This window comes from Aquila chrysaetos, chromosome 7, assembly GCF_900496995.4.
Source record: "Aquila chrysaetos chrysaetos chromosome 7, bAquChr1.4, whole genome shotgun sequence".
Taxonomy (NCBI): Eukaryota; Metazoa; Chordata; class Aves; order Accipitriformes; family Accipitridae; genus Aquila; species Aquila chrysaetos.
In genome coordinates this window covers 47,170,939-47,193,733 of record NC_044010.1, presented here as the reverse complement: position 1 = coordinate 47,193,733, position 22,795 = coordinate 47,170,939, and the positions used below count along the sequence as shown (strand labels likewise).

General features: G+C 38.4%; 1 protein-coding gene across 4 annotated transcripts in view; it reads right to left on the bottom strand.

The window, feature by feature from the left end:
• The window catches only part of ADGRG2 (adhesion G protein-coupled receptor G2), a 61,565-nt gene that overhangs the window by 25,692 nt on the left and 13,078 nt on the right, over positions 1 to 22,795 (bottom strand). Inside the window, exons 3-8 of one of the 4 annotated variants that reach the window (XM_030020722.2) lie at positions 18,297 to 18,914; positions 6,671 to 6,712; positions 5,307 to 5,345; positions 2,924 to 2,968; positions 2,774 to 2,806; positions 1,783 to 1,824 (exon numbers count right to left, since the gene is read on the bottom strand). In XM_030020722.2, the coding sequence (XP_029876582.1) occupies positions 1,783 to 1,824; positions 2,774 to 2,806; positions 2,924 to 2,968; positions 5,307 to 5,345; positions 6,671 to 6,712; positions 18,297 to 18,914 (819 nt within the window). The remainder of the gene's footprint in view (positions 1 to 1,782; positions 1,825 to 2,773; positions 2,807 to 2,923; positions 2,969 to 5,306; positions 5,346 to 6,670; positions 6,713 to 18,296; positions 18,915 to 22,795) is intronic. The other 3 variants (XM_030020723.2, XM_030020724.2, XM_030020725.2) reach the window with 3 other exon arrangements.

The window sequence follows — 22,795 nt, the reverse complement described above, 5'->3', positions numbered from 1 at the left end:
TTTTAGATGTAAAGGTCTTTACCTTTTAGAAATATTTCACATACTGTCTAGGCTTCACTTCCCTAGGGCACTTACCATGACATTTTCCAAGACTTAATATTCAGAGTGAAACATTCTGGTTTTGATTAACTAATTTTGAATAATTTTCTGTAACAGTTTCCACAGAAGACCTACATGCAAGTAGTCTCTATTTTTTCCCTTTTTTTTTTTTTTAATCCAAATAAAACAGAAATCAGCATACCCTAAATAAACTTTTCAAATATCACAGTATTCAGTCACTACGTAGCGCATTATCTGCTTCTGAGGATCCTACTACAGCTACTTAGGATAGCATGAAACTAAAACTGTTCTACCCAATAGAATTCAAACTACAATGATAGCAAATGTATACTCTCTTCTAGTAGAACATGTCTTTACTTAGTTACAGCAAGCTTTTGGCTGCTCCCATATTTTTAATACTACCTACACTGCAAAGAAAATCTCAAATTAATCCCGATCCCAAATTAAGATGGCTCTGTTGCATAAAATCAAAATAAAGGACCGGAAAGATATTTGCATCCAAGACAAAACTCCTACACTTGTTCATAAAAACAGTGTGGCAGCACAACTTTCCTTACTTAAGCAGATAGATTGGCCTCCATTAATGGAAAAACAAATGCTATTTTCTCTGCTGTTATCATTAGCTAGTAGCAAATGAGATGGGAATTTTTTTTACTTTTTTACTTTTTCTGTGGTACAAATATTTGCCTGTTACAGCTTGATGCTTCATCAATTTTATCACCATCAACAAACAGCCATCACAAGGGTACAGATCATGAGCTGGTGGCAGTATTCAAATTATTAGAAAAAAATTATTTTTTCAGACAGCAATTTAGATTTGAATAAATTTGCCTTCCCTTTTGTGTTGGAACTTGTCAGTGAAATAGTTAGGAAAATTGTAGCAGCACTTTTTTTTTTTTTTAAAAAAACAATCGTTAAAGAAATAACATGTTTATAAATAACTGAACTTATCAAAATTATTAGCTACATAAAAAACAACACTTATAAAATCCCAACACAAAATCCAGGAGTGACACAAAGTAAAGAGTAACATCAGCCTCTTTTTCTTTACAGAAAATTTGTGTGCCACCTAGTCTTGCTTATGATCTCTGCATGCCACCAAAATGCACAAAATAGATAAGCAGTGCGGAGGATAAAAGAGTGATCAAAAATCACTAGTGCTTCCAGCCCCCAAAGATCATCAGATAACAGCTGCAAACTTCCTGCAGGTCACATTCACACAGTGAAATTACACTAGCCAGTATGGCTCCAAGCCAGTACCACCACTCACACTAACTCAGTGCAAATACATTCTAATTGGTCTTCCAGGCTCCTACATGGATAATAAAAAAAATTAAATTCAGCCTACTCCTATAGACTAGACCTGCCCGGAGAACATCGTGACTGGCTTCGATCTACTAAAAAGCATGAGAATTTTTTTTTTTTTTTAAGTAAACATGGTCCCTAAGATTGTTTTTCTTACATCTTTGTGGTAACCTGCTGCTCTTGAGTTAGAAAATAACCAAACTCTTCTATAGGTGGCCATCTAGACAAGCATTGCAGAATTAGACCTTCTACCAGACTGGAGATCAATGCAAAGTAAGGCAGACTGCTAATATGACACACCATAATACCGAGAAAAAAGATCCTATTAAAAATATTTGGGAGCAGACCTCCTGAAATCACACACACTTAAATTTTGAGGGGCATAAAAGAAGATTAGTGGTGATATATGAATCCTACCTGGTGTTATGGTGGAGTAATAATCAGTGATGTTAAGAGCTTCTGTTATTAAAAAAAAAAAGTTTTAAAATTAAGTTTTCACTTTTTCACTTAAAAAGCCTATGAAATACATGTCACAAAAATAAGTTTCCTAGTTTCTACGTTAGACCCTGTCTTCCCAGGAGAAGTGTGAACACATGACCATTTGGGAATTAAGTTACTTTCAGCAAGGGAAATGAAAAAGCAGCATTCGGAGTGAGATCCATCCAATCAAATGTTTATGTCCCAACATGAGCCAGTTACCTTAGGCTCCCTATTATTCAGTGGAGAAAGCGGTGCTTTTAAGGTGTGAGTCATTCCCATTTAACCTATCCTACATGGGCACTTCAGCATAAGATGTCCTAAAAATGTGTCTTTCTCTCCACCAACTATGAAGAATAGCAGGATGTCTAGCTCATATACAGACATGTAGGTATCTGTACTGATATGGGATGAACCTACTCCTTGTTTTCAAATGCAAACATCAGGAAAAAAAGGGGGTAGCAAGTTCTTCTGATTGAGTATTCACTGATCCTATTGGGCAGCTCACTGCAAGAACATGTATCATCTAAGTGTCTTCAAGGAATGGGGTGTACATTTTAGTTCTGTAAAATACTTTAAACAGTATCAGAAAGTACAGAAAACATTCTATCTACAGATATACCGAAAAACTACATACTCGTTAAAAATAAATATGCCCAGTTTGGGCTTTGGTAAGCAATGTAATATTTTGAATAAAAAAGGAAGATTAACAGCTCAGCGTCAGCTAAATGCACTTCAAAACCCTACCCATGCAGACTTAAAATACACACTGGACATAAATACAAATTTTAAGTTCACATAAATACAAATTTTAAGTTCACATTTTGACTAAACAAATCCCCGTTATTAAAAAAAAAAAAAAAAAAGCAAACTTTCATGAATGCAACAAACATCTCCCTTCAGACCTTACTCTCTTCGTGGTAATTCTCACCTGCAGTTTGTGTAGTCTCCTCTGAACTCATATCTGAGGAAGAAAAATTAATAACAGTAAAAACAATAAAAATAAAATAAAAATCTAAAAAATCTAAGAAAATCTAAATCTAACTAAATCTAAATAAGAGAAACATTAATAAAATCTTGCCTGAAGGATTAATAGGATAGATGATAACAGTAACAATAGAGGATTCTGGCAGGAAAAAAAAAAGAGAAAAGAAGTAAAAACTGTATTAATATAGTATTTTATTTCTATGAATTTTGGAGAAAAAGGATCAAGCATGCAAAATGTTGAACAGGAACTGAATGTTATTTATCTAAGTTCCATTTTAAGAACTGCAGTACTTGTTAATGTTCACATTATTTCAATATAAATATTTGAAATAGTGTTCATATTATTTTAAAAATCTGAGTATCTGAACACAAACAACTGGTAATCAAGTTCCTTCAGATAAGTTCCTTTTACTGGTGTCATTCTTTTAGAAGATGCAGATGAATCTGGCATATCCAATGGCAGTAACTGCGTAGCCCCAAGGACCTTTTCCTGCATGAAGCCACAATACTCATGAGCAGAGATGGCACACTGGCTTTGGCAAACTGTCTCTCTCAAAAAACTATTTTTGCCAATAACCATATATAAATAAAATAGTGTGAGGATGCAATTTTTTTCAGCTACATCAAAAAAAAAAAAGAAAATTACATTAAGACAACAGAAGAAAATTTAAAGATTGCTCAGGAAGGATGTACTTAGTAAGTATATTTTAGGTGTCAGTACAGGAATACAAAGTAGTTAGAGGACCACTTTATATCACTCCAACACGACAACTTAGTGACTTTTTTAAAATGGGCCAGAGCAGCTTCATAACAGAAGAACACTACGCTTTCCAAACTTCTCTACTAAAAGCATCACTGTCATTAGTAGAAGCAATATCCAAAGTATAATAAAGAAAAGTTGGTGGCTCTGCAAAAAGATAGTTGCATATCAAGGAAAAAAAAAGCAATCTACTTCCTTACATGGAAAGGGGAAGGGAGCTTTTCTTTCTGATATATTTATTTCAACTAGACTAGTCATTTTGAGCCTTTTTAAAAGCACCCTCTCAATTCCATACTCGGAATAAAAGCTAAGCATATTTCGCTCTTAAGTAATGTCCTGGTTTCAGCTGGGATAGAGTTAATTTTCTTTCTAGTAGCTGGTATAGTGTTACATTTTGGGTTCAGTATGAGAAGGATGTTGATAACACACTGATGTTTTCAGTTGTTGCTAAGTGGTGTTTAGACTAAGTCAAGGATTTTTCAGTTTCTCATGCCCAGCCAGCAAGAAGGCTGGAGGGGCACAAGAAGTCGGGAGGGGAAACAGCCAGGACAGCTGACCCAAACTGGCCAAAGGGATATTCTATACCATGTGATGTCATGCCCAGTATATAAACTGGGAGGAGTTGGCCAGGGAGGCGGATCGCTGCTCGGGAACTAACTGGGCATCGGTTGGCGAGTGGTGAGCAACTGCATTGTGCGTCACTTGTTTTGTATATTCTAATTCTTTTATTATTATTATTGTTATATTATTATTATCATTATCATTATTATTTTCCTTTTCTGTCCTATTAAACTGTCTTCACCTCAACCCACAAGTTTGGGTTTTTTTCCCATTCTCTCCCCCATCCCACTAGGTGGGGAGGAAGTGAGCGAAGCGGCTGTCTGGTGCTTAGTTGCTGGCTGGGGTTAAACCACAATAAGTAACAATCCTGAAGACAACTGATTTTCTAAGACAACTAACAAGCAGCCAAAATATGAGGAATCAGAGTGAAAACTAAAGTGCTGACTTCATCTGTATTATTTGGCTTGGTATAAACTACAACAAATAGTGAATTGGCTGCAGTGTTAAAGATGAACCATTTGCAGAGAAAGATTGTATCTGGAAAAGAACAAAAGCATGTGTGTTTGTGTCTGTATTATTTCTTTTCTCCAGAGCACAATATGTCAGTATACATTAAGCAAGAAACCAACTGGCTTTCACACAGCTAATTCTGTGTGTCTACATTCTTCATTTTTTAAAAATGCTTTCATAGATGATGTTCATCACCTCTGGTCCCAGAAGTTACTAGTCTCATGTGTGTGCGCGTGTGTGCATGTGTGTGTGTGCAGTATACCACACTGCACGAAATGACATATGCACATCTGCTAGGGTGGGAGGAGACGTAAAGGAGCTCTCACTACAGTCATCCTCCTCTGCCACCTCGGCACACTGTTCGCTGTTTAGGTTACTGGGCAAAAGGCTCCTGATCAAGCAACTTGTACCTACTTTATCCCCAAGCATCACTGCCACAAACCATGAGCAATCCTATGAGGTAAGCTATTTCATTACAAAGTAGAATGAAGAAATTATTTTTCTCTTCAAAAAATAAGCAATGAAAACATTAAATGTGAGAACTCATTTACATTACAACTTTTCTGCATTACCTCAGATAAAAGCCGATTTACCTAACAGGAAATAAAAAACATTGCGGTATGCAGTAAAGTCCTGATTTTCTTACCAGAAATGGTTGTTGCAGCTGATTCTCTTGAATTTTCAGCTTTTGTTTCAGACATAAAAAAAAAAGAGGGAAAAAAAGAACCATAATGAAGTTTCAGACACATACATAACCACACTCAGCAGCCTTTCCTTATATTAGCAAAAGTTTACTGCATTCACCAGAAGAGGGCAACACCTTCTTATCAGAAGAAAAATTCCAGGTTGTCAAAAAAGGCAGATGTAACTATCTCTAATTTAAAAAATTACAATTTTAATGAATTCAAATAGAATTTAACTGAAGATGACTTCTTTTCAACAAATACTGGACAGTTTGTTAAGAAAACAAAAATCACTGACCCAAGATATGTGCCGCACTAGCCTGAAAGCCGCATGCCTACCATGAGTGTCTTGCTAATTCAGGGAATGGGAATCAAGCGTGCATAACAAGATGGCTGTAGTTGGGTATGAAGAACTCTTCTCAGACTTTGTATAATAACACTGAGACTTGCCATTTTAAAATTATCCCATACATATCTCTTCTCTTTTCTAGCCTGCAAAAAGCAGCATTACAAAAAGCTAATTCATTTCAAGTCTGAACCTCTGATCTTGATAGGAGCCAGCCAACTATTTATATAGCAAACACTAGCCACTAAATCTTTGATGTTGTTACAGTCAGTATTTTGATCAAAAAGAAATTAGGAAATTTGATATCTGGTTCACATAGCAATTTCAAAATTACCCCTTTCATACATTGAGTAGTTTTTGACCGTGCCATGGACAAGTCAAGTCACAGTTATCACAGAAATATAATCTAAAGAACAGCTGGCTGCAAATATGAAACACTTTAAAAAATATACTTGAGGTATTTCAACATCTTCTCTCAAAACTCAAAAGTCATTCTATAATGTTACTTACAATACACTAATTATACTGTAAAGCTTTTCCTACTGTTGTAGAAGAATTGAGCAAGAGATACCAAAAGTCTTTGCAGAAACCCAGATTTTTTTAGTTAAACATAGTGAACGAGGAGTTTCTGAAATGCTAATCGCTCACATGATTCCTTGCTCAGACTATTTTTCTTGACTTACTGAAAACTAGTAATAGCTTCTTTCCAAAGGATAAATGTAAATATAATTTCTGCAATGAAAGCAGAATCGGAATCATCTCAGTGACCTTATTTTCATTTTCTCTGGAAAATTACTGATGCTATTTGCACCATGAAATATGCTAAAAAGCCACAAGGATGATATGGATAATTAATTTGCAAATATTTACATATTCTTAACTATCTCTATGAATGAAAAAGTAACAGCAGCAGCAATCTTCCTACGCCCTTTCTAAAATACAAGAACAATGGGGAAAAAATTACACAGAACACCCATATACCTGTTATCGATTTTCTGCCAAGCAACATAGCAGCAGTTTCAACTACAAAGGAAGAAGATTTTTTAGGAGCAGAAGTTTTTATATATATTTGTACACACACATATACACACACACTTTTTTAAACACAACCATTTTAGATGTGCTACTCACCTCAATTCAAGCTGGTTTGCAAAACTACTTTGCATCCATTGAGAAACGTGTGTCGAGTCTTTTTGAAAGCTGGAAGTTGCAACTCTATTGAGTTCAATTTTTTACTCAGTTTATCACTTTTACACTCATGGAAGACACAGATTAGGCTGTGAGCTTTCCCACTGCCCTTCCATTGCCAATGTCTTCAGAAACCCTTTCAGCATGTTTGCTTGAGTGAAGATGAAGTAGACTGAAGAGCAGCAACCAAAATTGTAACAGGTATACACAGCTATGCTTTCATGCAGCTATTTTTGCAAAAATGTGGAAAAGAAATGCTGATGAATTATTCAAGAAGTGAAATTTTATTAGTGCAAAGACAAACAAAGAAATCAAACAAACAAACAAAAAAAGCAGGGGGCAGGAGAGTTGGGTAAGACAGGGATGCTTTATTCCATACATATTTACAAATTAATGAGATATGCTTTGAGAATACATCTACATCATGACGTGCATAAACATCATGTAGATGCTCACGTGCCCAAGAGCTGCATCACCAAAGATTATCTAAACAATGAGCAGACAGATCAGGCTGCCAAAAATGAAGTGGCTCAGGTGGACTTGGACTGGGAATGAAAAGGCAAGCTATTATTTCTAGCTCAATGGGCCCATGAAACATGTCTCTAAGGACACCTTGGGAGAGATGCAGCATACAGATGGGCTCTTGTTCAAGTTGTGGATGTGACAATTGAAGCTACTGCACAGGCTACCCATGAATGTGAAACATGTGTCGTAATCAATATCAATATGAGGAGGCCCAGCAGATCGATTACATCAGACCACCACTGTGAACCTGCCACCAGGGCAAGTGCTATGTGCTTCCCGTGGCGGAGGCAACTAGCAGGTGGCTAGAAATGTACCCTACAGCCTATGCCACCACCCAAAACATCATCCTGGGCCTTGAAAAACAAGTGGCAACACAGCACGACATACAGTTAAGGCACTGTCACCTACTTCAGCACCCTTGATAGCTGAGATGCTGGCTGTTGGGGCAAGGAAGAAAAGATACTCTTTTCAAGTCACTGAACCTGGTGGGACACTCTAGCCACAGCCAAGATGCGGGCCCACAGGGTTGCGGAGGAAAAGAGATTCTCTGAACTGCCGGAGCTTGTGGGACAGTTTCTCCACAGTTGATATCCGGCCAGTCCATCATCACCAAGGCGTTGGCATATTACACTGGTGCGTACTATACTAACCTCTGCCACGTGGCCCATGTGCAATGGACATCATCCAGATCTTTGGTTGCTGTAGACCACCTCCACCACTGCTAATTCCCTCAGATAACGGACACTCTCCTTTTTCCATCAGTGGTGGTCCACTTGCCTTAGTAGTCTACAAGTAGTAGTAGTAGTAGTAGTCGTCGTCGTCGTCTACAAGACCATCCTCAGACTCTGAATCCAGTGATCCAAGTTCAAATCTCCGTGGGACCTCCAGTAACCAACCAGTTGGGGATGACACACAGGAGAGTGCTCTGAGGCAGCAAATTCCTGGGTAGGAAGGTGTGTGGGAGAATTTGGGAAGTTGCCTAGAGCAATTTTCACCTCTGATGGCCTGGAAGTTTACACCTGAACAAGCACGGAATCCTGCTGAAATGGCAGACTGAAGGAAGGATGTCTTGCTTACACCAAAGACACTGAGACTTTTGGTGCTGTGTCAGGGCCTGGCCTATGACTACCAGGCCTGTGTCCAACACCCTGGAAAGAGCAAGAGCATCTCTGGATCTAAGGACATAGAAATGGATGCTGTGGCTAAACCAGAGACACAACCCTAACCATAACAGACACTCCTGCAGTCAAGAGGAAACAATGGAAGTGGAGGTTGACCCAGCTGGTGAAGGAAGAAGCAGCTCCTCTTGAGGGGATGCAGGAAGAAAACTCAGAAGAGGCAGCCTGTTCTGCAGCAGGACAGCCACAAGAACAGGAGGGGGAAGTCACAGAAAACATAAAAGAGGCAGAAACCACCTAGTCCCTATTCCTAGGCAAGCTGCGAGATATGCACAAAGATTACAGCTGCCAGCCAGATAAACAGATTGCTGCCTGGTTGCTCCAATGCTGGGATACTGGGGCCAATGATCAGGAGTAAGAGAGTGCATGAGAGCTTGACAAGATGTAAAGAAATGTCAGTTCATTTTTCCTGAATGCCATACACTGCATGAAGCTAAAAGCAGCAACTCTGAAATATGGCAGGATGAATACATGGAAATCAGATTAATTGCACTATGTTTAATTTTTTAGGAGTTTTCCTTGAAATTAACTGTTAGTTTTAGTTGATTTGCATCCTGGGTAGAAATTTTCTCATGTAAAAGCAGGGGAGGGGAGGGAGAGAGAGAGCCAATATTCTGAGTAAAATAATACACAACCATTAAGTAAAAAGTATAAGCAAAAAATTACACCTTCATACATATCAGCCTACTGAATTTAAACTATTTCAGTAAAGACAAAATCAAGTTACATCAAACATCTCATTTGAGACAACGAGGAGTCTGCCTGCAGAGAAATACAATTGGTCTTTTTAACATCTAGCACTGTATGAACTTCACAGATCATGAAAATTTGACTATAACTTTAATTTTTACAGTCAATCTTCAGGAAAGTTAGGACTTCTCACTAGATGGTAAGTCTGGTTAAAATACATGATCCTATAAGGTATGTGTTCTAGAGCTCTTACGTAGAAGTGTTGTTAGTTTAACATTGTACAGTGATTAGGTATTGTGGCACCTATAAAATTTTTTTCTTAACACCTGGTGTGGGTTTAGGGAAGACCCTTAAGATACCATAGTGACTTTAAATAATATGCAGAACCGAAGCAGTAGTCAGATAAAACTGTTCTGTATTGTTTAAACAGTAAATAGTTTTTTAAGGTAAATGGGTGAATAAAAATAATTGAGTCAATTCTACATAAAATAAAGTGGACTTTCGGTTAGAGAAGAAAGTATCCTTCCACATGAGGGCAAACTGGCTTTCCTACCACAGGAAGTGAATTCCATCTCCAAAAATTTACCTGCCACTGGTCTGTCTTAGTAAGTGGTTAGCACCTTGTGCAAAAGCCCTTGTCTCCAACCAAAAGGCCCTGGAGGAAGTTAAATTCTCAGAAGAAACCCACCTTTTGAAGTATGCAGCATCTCACAGAAAAGACCACCACACTGCTGCTTCTGCCCACTAAAAAAATAAAAAAAATCTGCCTGGGGAATCTGACCTTAAGGTCTTTCTCACATACTCTTGAGGAGTCAGTGTAGGCATAGTCACTGTAGACAAACTGCATTTCCCATCCTCCATATCCCTTCAACCTGCTTTGTTAATTTTTGAGAATACAGGTAATATCCTGAGGTGGGTAAGAAAATTGTCTACTAACATGTTTAGTACTGTAGGTTAGTAAGAAGATAGTGCACTCTAAAAATGCCAAATGTTTTTAATAACAAATCCAGCAGTACAAGGAGCAAAATAAGCTAAACACAAGCCATGAATATGGAGCTGGCAAGTGCAGCAAGTGATGATGGCATGCATAATCTCAGGGGCACTTTTTTCTGGACACTAATCTAACCATGACTTCCCTTCACATATTCACATGCCTACATGTGAATAGCACATAGCACAATATTCACATGCCTACAATTGCTCGAAACAATCTGTGAGAATGAGGCTTGTCACTGATAAGGTGCAGCACTAAGTTCACTAACCAAGTCTTTCATCAGAATCACCTTTGCATACAGAAAGGGGGAAGGAGGACAGGCTGTCATACATTATTTAATTTCACTTATGTTTGTCAACCTTCCTCCTCTGTTGTGTTTAAGAACTAGAAAAGAAAGTGAATAGGGTTTATTTGGAGAAGGATTAAAGTCCAATCTAAAATACCCCTAAAGTTGACATGTAAAAGGAAGGTAAAATAACTCAAGGTGTGCTAGTTACAAGCTAACAGAAAATTTATTTCCCTTAGGTTGTTTACTATCGATAAGAGCAAGAAAATCCTTACGTATATGAAACTTCATTTTATTTGCAACACTGTTAGTTTAGGATCATCAAGTCAACATACCCGATATCCTATCCCAAAACAAGACATTTTATATTGCAGTAATACTTTTCTACATTTTCTCTCACAGAGAACATTCCTGAGGATCCAAACAGCAAAGAAATAGGCAAATAACATTATTCAGTATTATTCTTTGCTTTTCCTGCAAGGGAGACAATAGGTCCCCACAAGAGCTGTTTTTTTCTGAAGGAAAAGGCAACTCCATTAAATAAGCGCCAGTTTCTCTCACTAACATGCATCATCAGAAACAAAAGCAGCAAGTCCCTTATTGTCTTCATATCACTTTGTACTGTTCCGACAAATAGCTAGCTAAGCCAAGACTTAAGAATCCCATCTGCACAGGCAGAGGAAACTGTTCCACTGGTATGAAACCTGTCTAGCAACTCTTGCCATCGCTCCATACCACAGCCGCAAAAAGCTTACCTGGGAACCAGTACTTGCATTGTGACAACCTTCATTTCTCGTAACAGCTTTGTATGACAATGGGAATCAGTGTAACTTTAGCACCTCCAGTCTGGTAGGAGACTAAATCCATTAATAACAGTACTTAAGGCTAGGTCCACAAACTGATGTAGCTCTGGGAGAGACCAGTGCCTAGCCCTGTGTACAAAATAGCCTTGTGCTTACACATTCCTTAGCATGACAGATCTTAACTATCAGTCCACTGGCTCTTTTAGGTATGGGACAGTCTCCACACATCCTGCTGAAGCTGTTCTACCAAGCAAAGCAGAATTCAAAAATCAATTCGGTCAAAGGGAAAAAAAGGGAGAAGGAGGCTTTGTAATACAGTGGTCAAGATGCGATGGATGGTTCTGGTCTCTGCACCAGAGGCATTGTCACTCATAGCATGCCTTTTGTTCAGTAACTTAGACGCAGGATGCAGAAAAAACCCTTAAATCATGAACAGTGTACAATGTTCTATCTCCAACTACAAAAACGAAAAATATCCTTTTCTTCTCCCTACCTCCAATCTAATTTATGATCAGTATGCTCTTTCTTAAAATTTTTGGAAAGGCAACACCCTCTCTGATTCACCTGTCTTCAGGCAACCCACTCTGCCAGAAGCAGTTCAGTTTTTCCAGGGTGGAGGAGTGAGAAGCAGCTAGAACCTGGCTGCAGATAACAACATCAGGCAAGAACTAAGTTACTGGCCGTTTCTTGCTCCCCTGTCTCAGGGGAACAGTGCTGCTGCTGACTAATATGTTTTACCTAACACTTCATGACTGCCTTTAAACTTTTGCAGAAAGCATCCTTTGAGCAAGCCTGAGACAGCAACTAGAGTGCTTTCTTAGGAGAAGGAGAAAAAGAGCTTGACCTGTAGGGAACTAGAGCCTCCACATGGATACCCACGCTGCCCAGCCTGTGCAGCGCAGAGGGGCAGGGGATGGCACAACAAGAAGGGTTGTGCCTGCTGGCTTCTGCCTCTCAGGAAACACAGGGAGAGAATGCAAAGGGCAGTTCGCACTGAAGGAGCAGCAACAGCCCTGGCAATCTGTAGAAGGACAGACAACATTACTGGCAGAAAAACATACATTTATGGACTTACATGTTTGGAGGTCTAGATGACAGGTTTATGAAATGAAGTGCCTAAAATTTTACTTATATTAATTGAAAAACATGCCAAAAATGAGAACAGTTTGTATTAGCACCCAGGACTATTCTTTCAAACTAAAGGTACCCTGAACCATGTCAGCTCTCACAAACAGAACAACAGCAGAATCCGAATAGAAGAATCCCAAGGGACACCTTGGTGGCTACGTAATATGGTCTTCCCATGCCACAGTACTTGACTGACAGCACAGAACGGCATTAGATAACCACGACTGTGTATTGCTGATAAGATCAGTTTTGAGTTACAAATACACACAAAAATACCAGGAATTAATAAAAATTAGATTTTCTACATAAGATCTGATAGCAAACTTAGCGCTGAAAGTTTTTTCACCAAAAATTCAACTGATTCAGGCAGGGGAAGTGATTTGCATTAGAAAATTCCATCAGAAACACCAAAGTGGAAGTTTTCATTCCAAATAGATATATAATATCATTTTCTGGCTTAAAAAAAATTAATTAAAACCATTTTCTATCAAAAAGTTGATTCCACACTGCATTTTTAGTCTATACAAATTCTATTCTAAACATTCTCACAGGCAACAGTTATCAGTATGTATTACATCAGTTACCAGTACTGTGCAGCAACTACCATCCATTCGTATTCAATGTTACTAGGACACAGCCATATGAAAATGCCTGGCATTAATACATTTTACAGGACTGGCTCATGAACAAAACTGAGTAGCCCAAACAGCAAAATTTCAAAAGGGTACTGTTCTAAAATCCATCTATTTACAGAAATAGGCACCAAAAATAAGACATTCAATTCTCATATTCAAATTAAATCCCTATATTCTATTAAGAGATTGGGTCCCTTTAACATTTGATAAACCTTTCAGCTGGATAAACATTCTGCCAAAATGAACCACCCTGTCACACAAGGCATTAATAACAGTAACACGCAAAAATCCTTCCCAGTTGTTCCACTGTAGATATTAGCCCATATCGACTTTTTATGTAAGTTAGATTTTGATGCACGTTGTATAAGTTTATAGGATAAAACTAAGTGCAATCCTAATTTTATGTTTTGGTGCCTCTCATGACACCTCATGTCTGCTCTGACTCTTAGCAGTGGCACCATGGAAGAAAGGATGAATTATCACTGGCTATTAGACAGAAGCAAATGTAAGAAAACGAAGCAAGTGCTTGTTCACATCAGGCTCTGTCACTTTGGCCAGTTCATTTTAGCATCCTTAACAGAAAATTTAAGTGCAATATTTTAAGTCAGCTTTGATGTTACACAGGTTTTTAGGAAATTAGGTTATAAAGAGAGTTTTTATCTGTTTGTATATAGTTCTGTCTGTATAAAGCTGTACATTAGATATTGAGGTGAATAAAATCACCTCCTCTCTGGCAAGCTTATTTCCAAAAAGCTGCTTCCTTTGATATCACAGAAGAGGGAGGCAAGGAGAGCAAGGAAGGGGAAGGTCAAACATGCATTCTGTTAGTAGGTACAAAGTAAAGTGGTACATGACTCATCAAATAGGCACTCCAGAGTTAGGTATTTTTTCCCTGTCACATTTACTTCCTTTAAGAGCTTCTAGAGGTTTCTGTAGTATTCTGTCCTTACAGTTTTAGAAAGAAAATGGTATTGGGGCAAATAATTTATTTTTTCACCTCCAGCTTTCATGATCCGCTCAGTAAACATAACAATACAGCCCAAACTTTGGTACCCAACAGACTGGGATGCAAACTGGATGAGTGGCAGCTACATTTCCACCTTCTGCCTGAGGAAATAAAGCCTTGGGACTCCACCCTCCCTTCCAGAAAAGCTGATCCTGTCATCAGAAGTGCACACAGCTCGGGAAATCTTTAAAAGGGATTACATGAGCCTAAATCATACCTCCTATTGCCCACACCTGCAAACTAGAACAACAGCCCAAACTGAAGTTTTCCTCTTCCTTGAGCATGCAAAGACAAAATAGTCACACAGGGCAGCAGTCCCTTCCCATTTCTCCCATCAGCATTAAACTGCTTTGTTCCCAGAAACCTGGAAACCGCCTCCAGCAACACCAATAGCAGGCTCAGCAATATTGGGAATGAAAAAGAATACATGGAAAAGAGTGGGCAACACCTTAATCTTGAAGGTTGGACAGGACAGTTTAGAAAAATCTAAAACGCCACAATATAAACACTGAATTGTATTTATGCAAGAAAATGCAACCAAAAGCAACAGGTACTGGACTCCTGCTAAAAGTTAGGGCACAGATACCACAAAAGAGATGACAGTGCTTTACTGCCAGTGATACTAATTTACAGTTATACCATAAATCATCTATTTTATATATTCATTGACATTTGTAAAATATATCCCGTCATCTCTGTGCTCCTTGCGTAAATGCACACTGTAACAGTTTGGATATTTATATTTGGATTAAGAATGTTACTGCTTAATGTGTAACTGAAATGATTAATATTTAAACAGTACATTTCATCCAGTTGTCAAGTTATTATTAAAGGCAACTTGCAAATATCCCATGTAAAAATGACAACTGAAGAGCTGGTGTTCACAGATTACTAAAATTTCTTTTCAAGCACTTAGCATTTTAAACTCAGCTATTTTCTCCTGGTTTTGTATTCTCTTAAATCACCCAGAGCTTTAGATTACTTAGTGCACTTTTTTTCTTGGATTATGCAGAGACAATAGTGATATCATTCATATTGTCCACATTAAAGTATGTAACTAAACAGGAATCATTCATCAAGGAACAAGATAAAGAAATTTTCCAAAGTTGCACTTGGAACAGTGAGCACATCTGTCTTCACTTACGTATTTTTAAATACCAGGAGATGATCTTTAAAGTGAGATACATTCAATCTGTGGCACTCTTTCTCCATATCACAGCTGTTATGCTACTTCTCATTCTCAGCAAAAGGGGAATTATCAAAGGAACCTGAGGAATGTAAGTGGAAGGTTAGTGACGCACAATGTGTGGGGCCTCCTTCCCTCTTTGGCCCTTCCTGCAGTATTTACACCTGCTCAGCATGCAATGGCTACACAAAGCAGAGGAGAAACAGAAGACTGTGTGACTGGAAGAAGCAAGAGTTGCATCTTTAACTCAGATCTAAAAGTTTGGCATGGCTAAGTTCCATTAGTCCAACAAATGTGATCAACCCTAATCACAAACTGGGAAGCAGTCAGATATGTCCTTTCTTGCAAATCTTCAGATGCATAAGATAAGTAGCTACTGCAAAGGTAATCCCATCCACTTCTGGGGAGTGAACTACTTGGTTGAAGTTGAGCATGCCCTTTAAACGCTAAGCATGTGCGTAAATCTTACCAGAATCGGGATTCTGGTCCTTATTAGACCTCACATGGTTAAGAAACAAACTAAATACGTTTTTGGTAATCTGAAAAATTATTATAAAAATAAATAATAAAACCAAAAGAAAAAGAATCTGAAGAGTCAACAAAAAGAAAGGTGGGAAAGGGAGGTAAGGAAACATAAGCTAATAATGTGACATTAAGTGCCTAAGACATGGAGTGCCTATGAGACACCAGTTAACGGCTTACACTGCACAAAGATTTTGAGTGGTTAAGCAAAGGAGAAATCACAGAAATCATGGTAATCTTTGACTGAACATTTTACAAATTGTTGTTTTATGTAGGCACAAAATGCCAAACAGGTCATAAAAAAATTCTGAAACTTGTCCTCCGGCACAATTATGACTGTAATGAACCACCTCCTTTTCACCTTTTGTGCCTACACAGGAGGCATAGCCCTTTCCCAAGCTTTAGCCCTTTGCCAGTTATGCTCTTTGTGGACGCAAAATCACATCTTTCTCAAGGCTTACTACTCAAAGTCCTCTGTTTTAACAAAAGCAGATAAGCCCCCAAAACCAGATTTTTACACAGGGATACAGAGGAACTTATAGAAAGAAATCAGATTGTAAGACTAGCAGCACCATCAATTAAAACTGCCTGACACTGACTATTATATGCTCTTACTGTCAATGCTTTGTTTTTGTTTAATCGTTGGACAGATATTTGCTAAATATATGCCTTTCATAGGCTGACGTAGAGGGGAAGGGCAATCAGCTAAAATGCATCAATTCCTGGAAAACAGGCAAATAAACTGTTAAAAAAAAAAATCCAGGGAACTTTTCTTGGAAGAGCTGTTATTCTTCCAAGTTATCTAGAGGACATAACTTATATTTGGCAGTAGAGATGGCCTCTGTACTGAAACAAACCTCTGTCAGCATAATTAAAGTTCAATTTTGCTACGTAACAGAGCTTTGGAAACCATGCATCTTACACATGCACTAGAGAGCTCTTGCAGTTAGACAAAGGATTCCACAAGCCCCTAAATCACTAATTCTAAAATCATTAATCATTTGGGGCTGTAGTTGGGCATTGCCTAACCAAGCTGCCCTGTGATGCTCAAGGATGCTCTATATTCATGGCAGAAAGTGCTGGAACTGAAAAGAAGGTTGTCCTTTCTGTGCCTCAGTGAAAGATAATCAGATGCTCCACTCTGACCAGGATTTATCCCACTATCCAGACAGATCTCTCTCAGACTTTCTTTGTACCAAACTTTTGTCTGGTAGCCAGAATGTTCCCTCTTTCAGCCCTAGGACTGTGTCCCTTCAAACGCAGTCACACACGAGCAAAAGACATCTTTTCTTCAGCTTGTCTCCCAAATCTCACAACCCAACAGAGAAGATGTGCTCCCAACTACAGCATCAGGCCAGCAAAGGTATTTCATTCATTATGACCCAGCATTAGAGGCATCCTCCAGGAGTCCTGGTTTGTTGGACAGATTTCTTTCTCTCCCAGAAAAAGAAATCTGGTCACCTTATTTTAATGCCCTTACTAAGACACTTTTAATCTACCCAGTCAGGCAGTGATTATAACATTACATAGCTAAAAAAAATTTTTTAGTCTGCACAAAATAGATAGGTACAGTTTTTAAGGATAAAGGTGATGAAGACTAAGATTGGTGCCACAGTTTAACTGAAGCACCTATGCTATATAAGAATTTTAGGAACCAGCTGAGCTAGTCACCTTAAAATCTCTGAAGGTCTTTAGGGGGTAGTACCATCTACTATGGTTGATAAACTGGATCCCACTCAAGCTTGATTCAAGTTTGTCTTTCTTGTCAACAGATATGATATCAAAACTAGCAAGAAGATTATTCTCTTGCTTTAACTCAATTTCTCTGAAAATAAAATCTTGTTTTGTTTTAAAGCTTTTTGCGGTTCTTTTTCAGGGCAGAGCGGAATTTCAAGAAATGTGTGAGAAACCATTTGGCCATTTTAATAAAGGAAAACATTACCGATACAGAAACAAGAAGAAATCAGAGCCTCCAGTAATCTTTACAGGCGTAGACCATACCAGCTAAAGATGGTGTAATGTGCCAGTGAAGCAGTGAAAAGTTGCACTCGTTGAAGTTCTGGCACAGTGAATATGCAGAATGAGGACCAGCAATGCTTTCCTGTATATTTATTCCCTGAACAGAAGGTGTGTAAATTAATTATTTTAAGATGACATTGATAGAAAGCCCTAATACTCCAAGAAGTTTTGGTTGGATGCATCCTGCTCTCACTACCATTACATGGACAGCAGACAGACACAAATGTTGAAGCAAGCTGAAAGTCTTTGAAGAACTGCTGCTATGCTTTTTACATTTGGATAAAAGCTGGTGAAAGCTGCAGATCCTCACATGATCTCATTAAGCATTTAGCTAGAAATGACTAATAGACAAAGACTTTGTAAAATCTGGAAGAGAAATGTTAGACACGTTCATATCAACTTTTGACAAAAATACTATTTTAAAAACAGGGATGCAATGGTACTTACCACATGGCAAAGAGTTATCCTCTTCTACTGTCTTATTATAGACCCAATCCTCCTTTCTCCAGCGTATAACACCACTATCTTCACAGTCCTGAGATTGCTTTATATTTGCTTTATCCCACATTCTGAACATGTACAGCTCCCCAGTCATACCCAGGTTAGGTGACGTAGCTGTACCTGGCAGCTTTGAACAGCCAAGTAAGAACTGCCCTTTTCCAGGGAAAGTAAGTTTCCCAGTTAGTTTTTTGTTTACTTTTTTTGTTCCATTTATGAATAGCTTCATTTCCTCATCTTCACTTTTCCACTGGATACATATTTGGTTCCAAGTGTTTTCATGAAGTCTTGCTGTTGTATTTATTTGATTTCCAAACAACCATATCCTCAATTTACCATGATCTCCTGTAAGTCCAAGATCATACTTATTTCCAGAGAGATTCATGTGAGGTGTTTCTTGATTGTATACATATGCTGTCCAGGAACTATTTGAGGAATATAGCTTGAGGTGCACACAGACAATGAACTCCTTCAATGGATGCAGAGAAATTCTTGGTGACATAATCCAAGGATCTTCACATGGAGTCTTAAAGATGGCTTTATATTGTCCTAGGAAATCCTCCTGATCTAAATAAAGAAAAGGTGATTTGTAAAATTATTTTGTTTTTAAAAGGATCTTCTACATGAATGTTATTCTTCCATATAGTACTGTTCCTAAGCATTTACCTAGAAGTTTTCAAAACAACACATTAAGAAACAACCTTGTACCCTTCTCTTTTGCTTTTTTTTGTGGTGGGGAAGGGGCAAATTTGGAGGCAGTCAATAAATCCTAACTGCTCATGAAAGCTTTGAAGTAAAACTCATACACAAGATGAAGGACGACCATGTAGCTTTCCACAGCAGCACTCACATGACAAGTGGGAGGCAAAAAGAATCAGGCAAAAATCACAGATCCTGGTTTCTATTCCTAGGACTGCACAGGTATTTTGCATTTAATAGATACTGCATAAAATACAGAAACAGAGCTAGAAGAAGGGACTGTAGCCCTTACTGCCTTCTCATGTCCCAGCCTTGCCTCCTCCTCTGAAAAAGATCATGCTTCTCCATGCCATTTTTTTCCAACCCCGAGATTCTTAAATCCTCTGCTGCACACTGGCAGAGTTTCAGCAAGAAAGGTAGAAAACAGCCATATTCTAGAAGAGAATGAGTTTACGTAACTTTCAAGAAATGTGCTTTGGAGCCACTGGTTTATTTTAAAGTTAATCCCATCCAGCCCCCATTCCCTGTTCTCTACCAGGGCATTTACTTGCAGAGACATCTGGTCTGCGCATCTCAAATCTACTTGAGATGGTGACAACTCAGAGTTCAGCTGTGACAGTAAATAGAATTTTAGGTGCTAACAGTAAATTTACTGGTGTAAACAAGGTGTCAGGCTCTGCCAATGCTGGTAAAACAAATAGTGCCAGGGAACGCCCCAAAGACTGGAACTTCATCATAACTGTTTAGTTCTTATTGTCCCAATACAGGGAAGTACAGGCTTTTGTGGCTGTAGATGTAAGCTCTTTGGAGCTGACTCTTATTTTGTGCAAAAATGTACATTCCAATCGCACAATCATTATCACGATTGCTTGCTTTACGGTGCACCCATCAGGAACAAAAGAAATCCAAACTAAGGAAGACTCCTATGGGACATGAAATGGAACTACAGAAAAATTAAACAGCCTGCTAGATGCTCACCCAGTGCAAGAGAACACATTACTGACACCTTTCAGGAGGCTTTTATTTATTAATATATGCAGAACTTTTATGTACCCTCCAGAGGAGGTATGTCATTAATCATGATTGGTCAGGGTTGGATAACAGGAAAAGATCAGTCAATATAGGAAGAAAGCTTTTTCCATTAGCTCCCCCGTGAAGAGACAAATTTCCAGGCAACTTGGATCAGGGTTTTTTTTTCCCAAGGTAGGTTACATTCATAGTCCTAGTTAGCTGTCAAGATCACAGCTAGCTCTTCTGTGATCTCAACAAACCAGAGCACCAGCTTTCATCAGGCCAATTCTGAATAAGGAATGTTCAACTTTTCTGTCTCTTGACCACAGGGCTCTCAAATTTCTTTTTCAGTAGCAGCAAATGAAAAAACGGAGGAAGTTCCTAACTTCCAAGTGCAGCTTGACAGGTACAAGCTACCAGAAAAAGTTCGTAACACAAAATATATCAATCCAGTTTCATGGAAAGTCATTGATAACTATTCTTGTTGCATACTATAGCTTTGAGACTCCCTTTGTGATCCTAATTAGCAGAAACCTGTAGGCATCTTTCACAACCCTGAATCATTCCTGAAGTTCAACATACATCATGAAGGTGCCATACAAGGCTATAGACCAAACAAAAAACTCTCAGGGTACAGGCTGAATTAGGTGAAAATCCTGACTAGCAGACAGTGGATTTTGAATGGCGAGGTAATACGTAGCATGGTTCTACAGCAATGTAGAAGAAAAACATACTTGACCCAACAGCAAGCAGTAGAACTCCTTCCCCCTTGCCCAACCCTACAGCATGAATTCAGTCATTCAGTTTGGCCATTTGTCAGATCTAAAAGCAAAATCTGGGATACTCAGCTAAGACCAGTTCAGCATGGAAAACTAGTTTTTAAAACATGAGTTAAAAGCTGGAGTGAGGAAGATTGGGTGGGAGGGGAAAGTGTCACAGAAGTGGAGATTTTTAGATATAGACTCAAATGTACCTAACCTTTTTATTAAGATGACTACAATTAAAATAGATCTGCTACCTTCCAGTTTGGACAGATCATGAGGAAACTGATTTTATAAAGGAACAGCTAGCTAGATATACAGTTATATGCCAACACTTGTGACATAGTCTCTCCAAAGAAAAATAATTGCTCAAGTCTTTCATTATTAAGTAGGAATTATGCTGAAGGTTTTGAAAGATTTGATGCAGCTGCTGTTCCTCAGAGAGTGTATGTCAGAAGTATACTTGCATGACTCATCTACCCTCCAAAACTCCTGTAAGCCATCTTGAGCATGCAGAGATGGCCAAAGTGACTGGTGAAGGAAGTTTCTTGACATAGCTTCAAAACTTGAAGTGACTGTTAACTATCCAGATTGGAAGACTAGAAGTCCATTCCTGACCAAAAATGTTAATCAAAACTTGAGGTACCATCAGCAGACTTGGTTTTGGAAGTGAACAAATTCTGACAAAGCTTTGATTTCATGTTAAGCATTAAATCAGCGTTCATGTGCCAATAGTGAATTAATCCTGTTATGTTCTTTAGGGGAACTGACAATACAAAGTTGTCAAAGGAGCCAGAGTGGACATAAATGTGCAAATGAAAACAGTCTTAAGGCAGGTAACCAACAGAAATTATGCAAAATGTGATCAATCCTGATGATGATTCTCCTAGTCTGGTTTGTGTCTTCAAAAAGACTGCTGTTGATCAGTACGCAAGGCCGGACGAATTAATTTAAGCTAACAAAAGAGTTTACTTAGAGACATCCGCCCTTCTGGAAACTGGAAGGTCTGGCCCACTTTGCCCTAAACAGCTCAAAAAAAAAAAAAAAAAAAAAAAAAAAAAGTGCCAAAAAGTGGTGCCAAAGTTAAGAGAATAGATACCAATACTATCTGAATTATCACAAGAAAGGCTTGGAAAATTTTGTATGGTTTGTCTACCCAAAGAATGCTGAAAAAGCACAAAGGAAATCATAACCATAGTCAGAAAATGCCCTTCACTGTTCCAAGTGGAACACATGCAGTACAGCATGAAATTAATTATCGACATCATCTTGGTTAGGTCTGTTTGATATGTGGGTGGATGCAATGTAAATAGGAGATGACATTACGTTAAAGCTTTTGGAAGTTCTGTTAATTATCACTCATTTTCCTCTAGCAATGGCACTTGTGGGCTGTGGCCTACCCTCAACCATAACACCAAGGAGCTGGAATTGGCTGCGGCATTCCTGGCTTACAATTAGTTCCTTTGGATCCAGACAATACAAATCACATTCAGAAACCTAGCCACGAACATACCTTTATCACCACAGCACAGAAAAGGTAGCACAGTAGAAAGAATGCTCAAAATATCTCCAGAGTAAGAAAAATAAGCAAAAAATCACCATTTCGAGTCACGGAAACTCCATGCAATAGTAATTGTGGGCTGACTTTTCAATGTCATTTGCTGTGCTCAGGCACTTAACCTCTTTCGGAAATGCAATTTGTTCCTTCTTAATATATTTATCTCTAACAGATGCAAGAACTGGGGTTTTTACCCTCACTAAAACTAAGAGCATCCACTTAATAAGCATGTTGTCTTAAGCCCTAAAAGAAATCCTGAAATGTATGCACGTACTTCCAAATGTTTAAAATAAACATTCTGAGAATGACAAGGTAATGCAAACATAAACCAAAAATGTAATCTCTTTTTCCAAACATTTTCAGATAGTAATAATTGATATCTTTACAAGAGATAGCCAGCCATAGGTAGTAAGAATTAG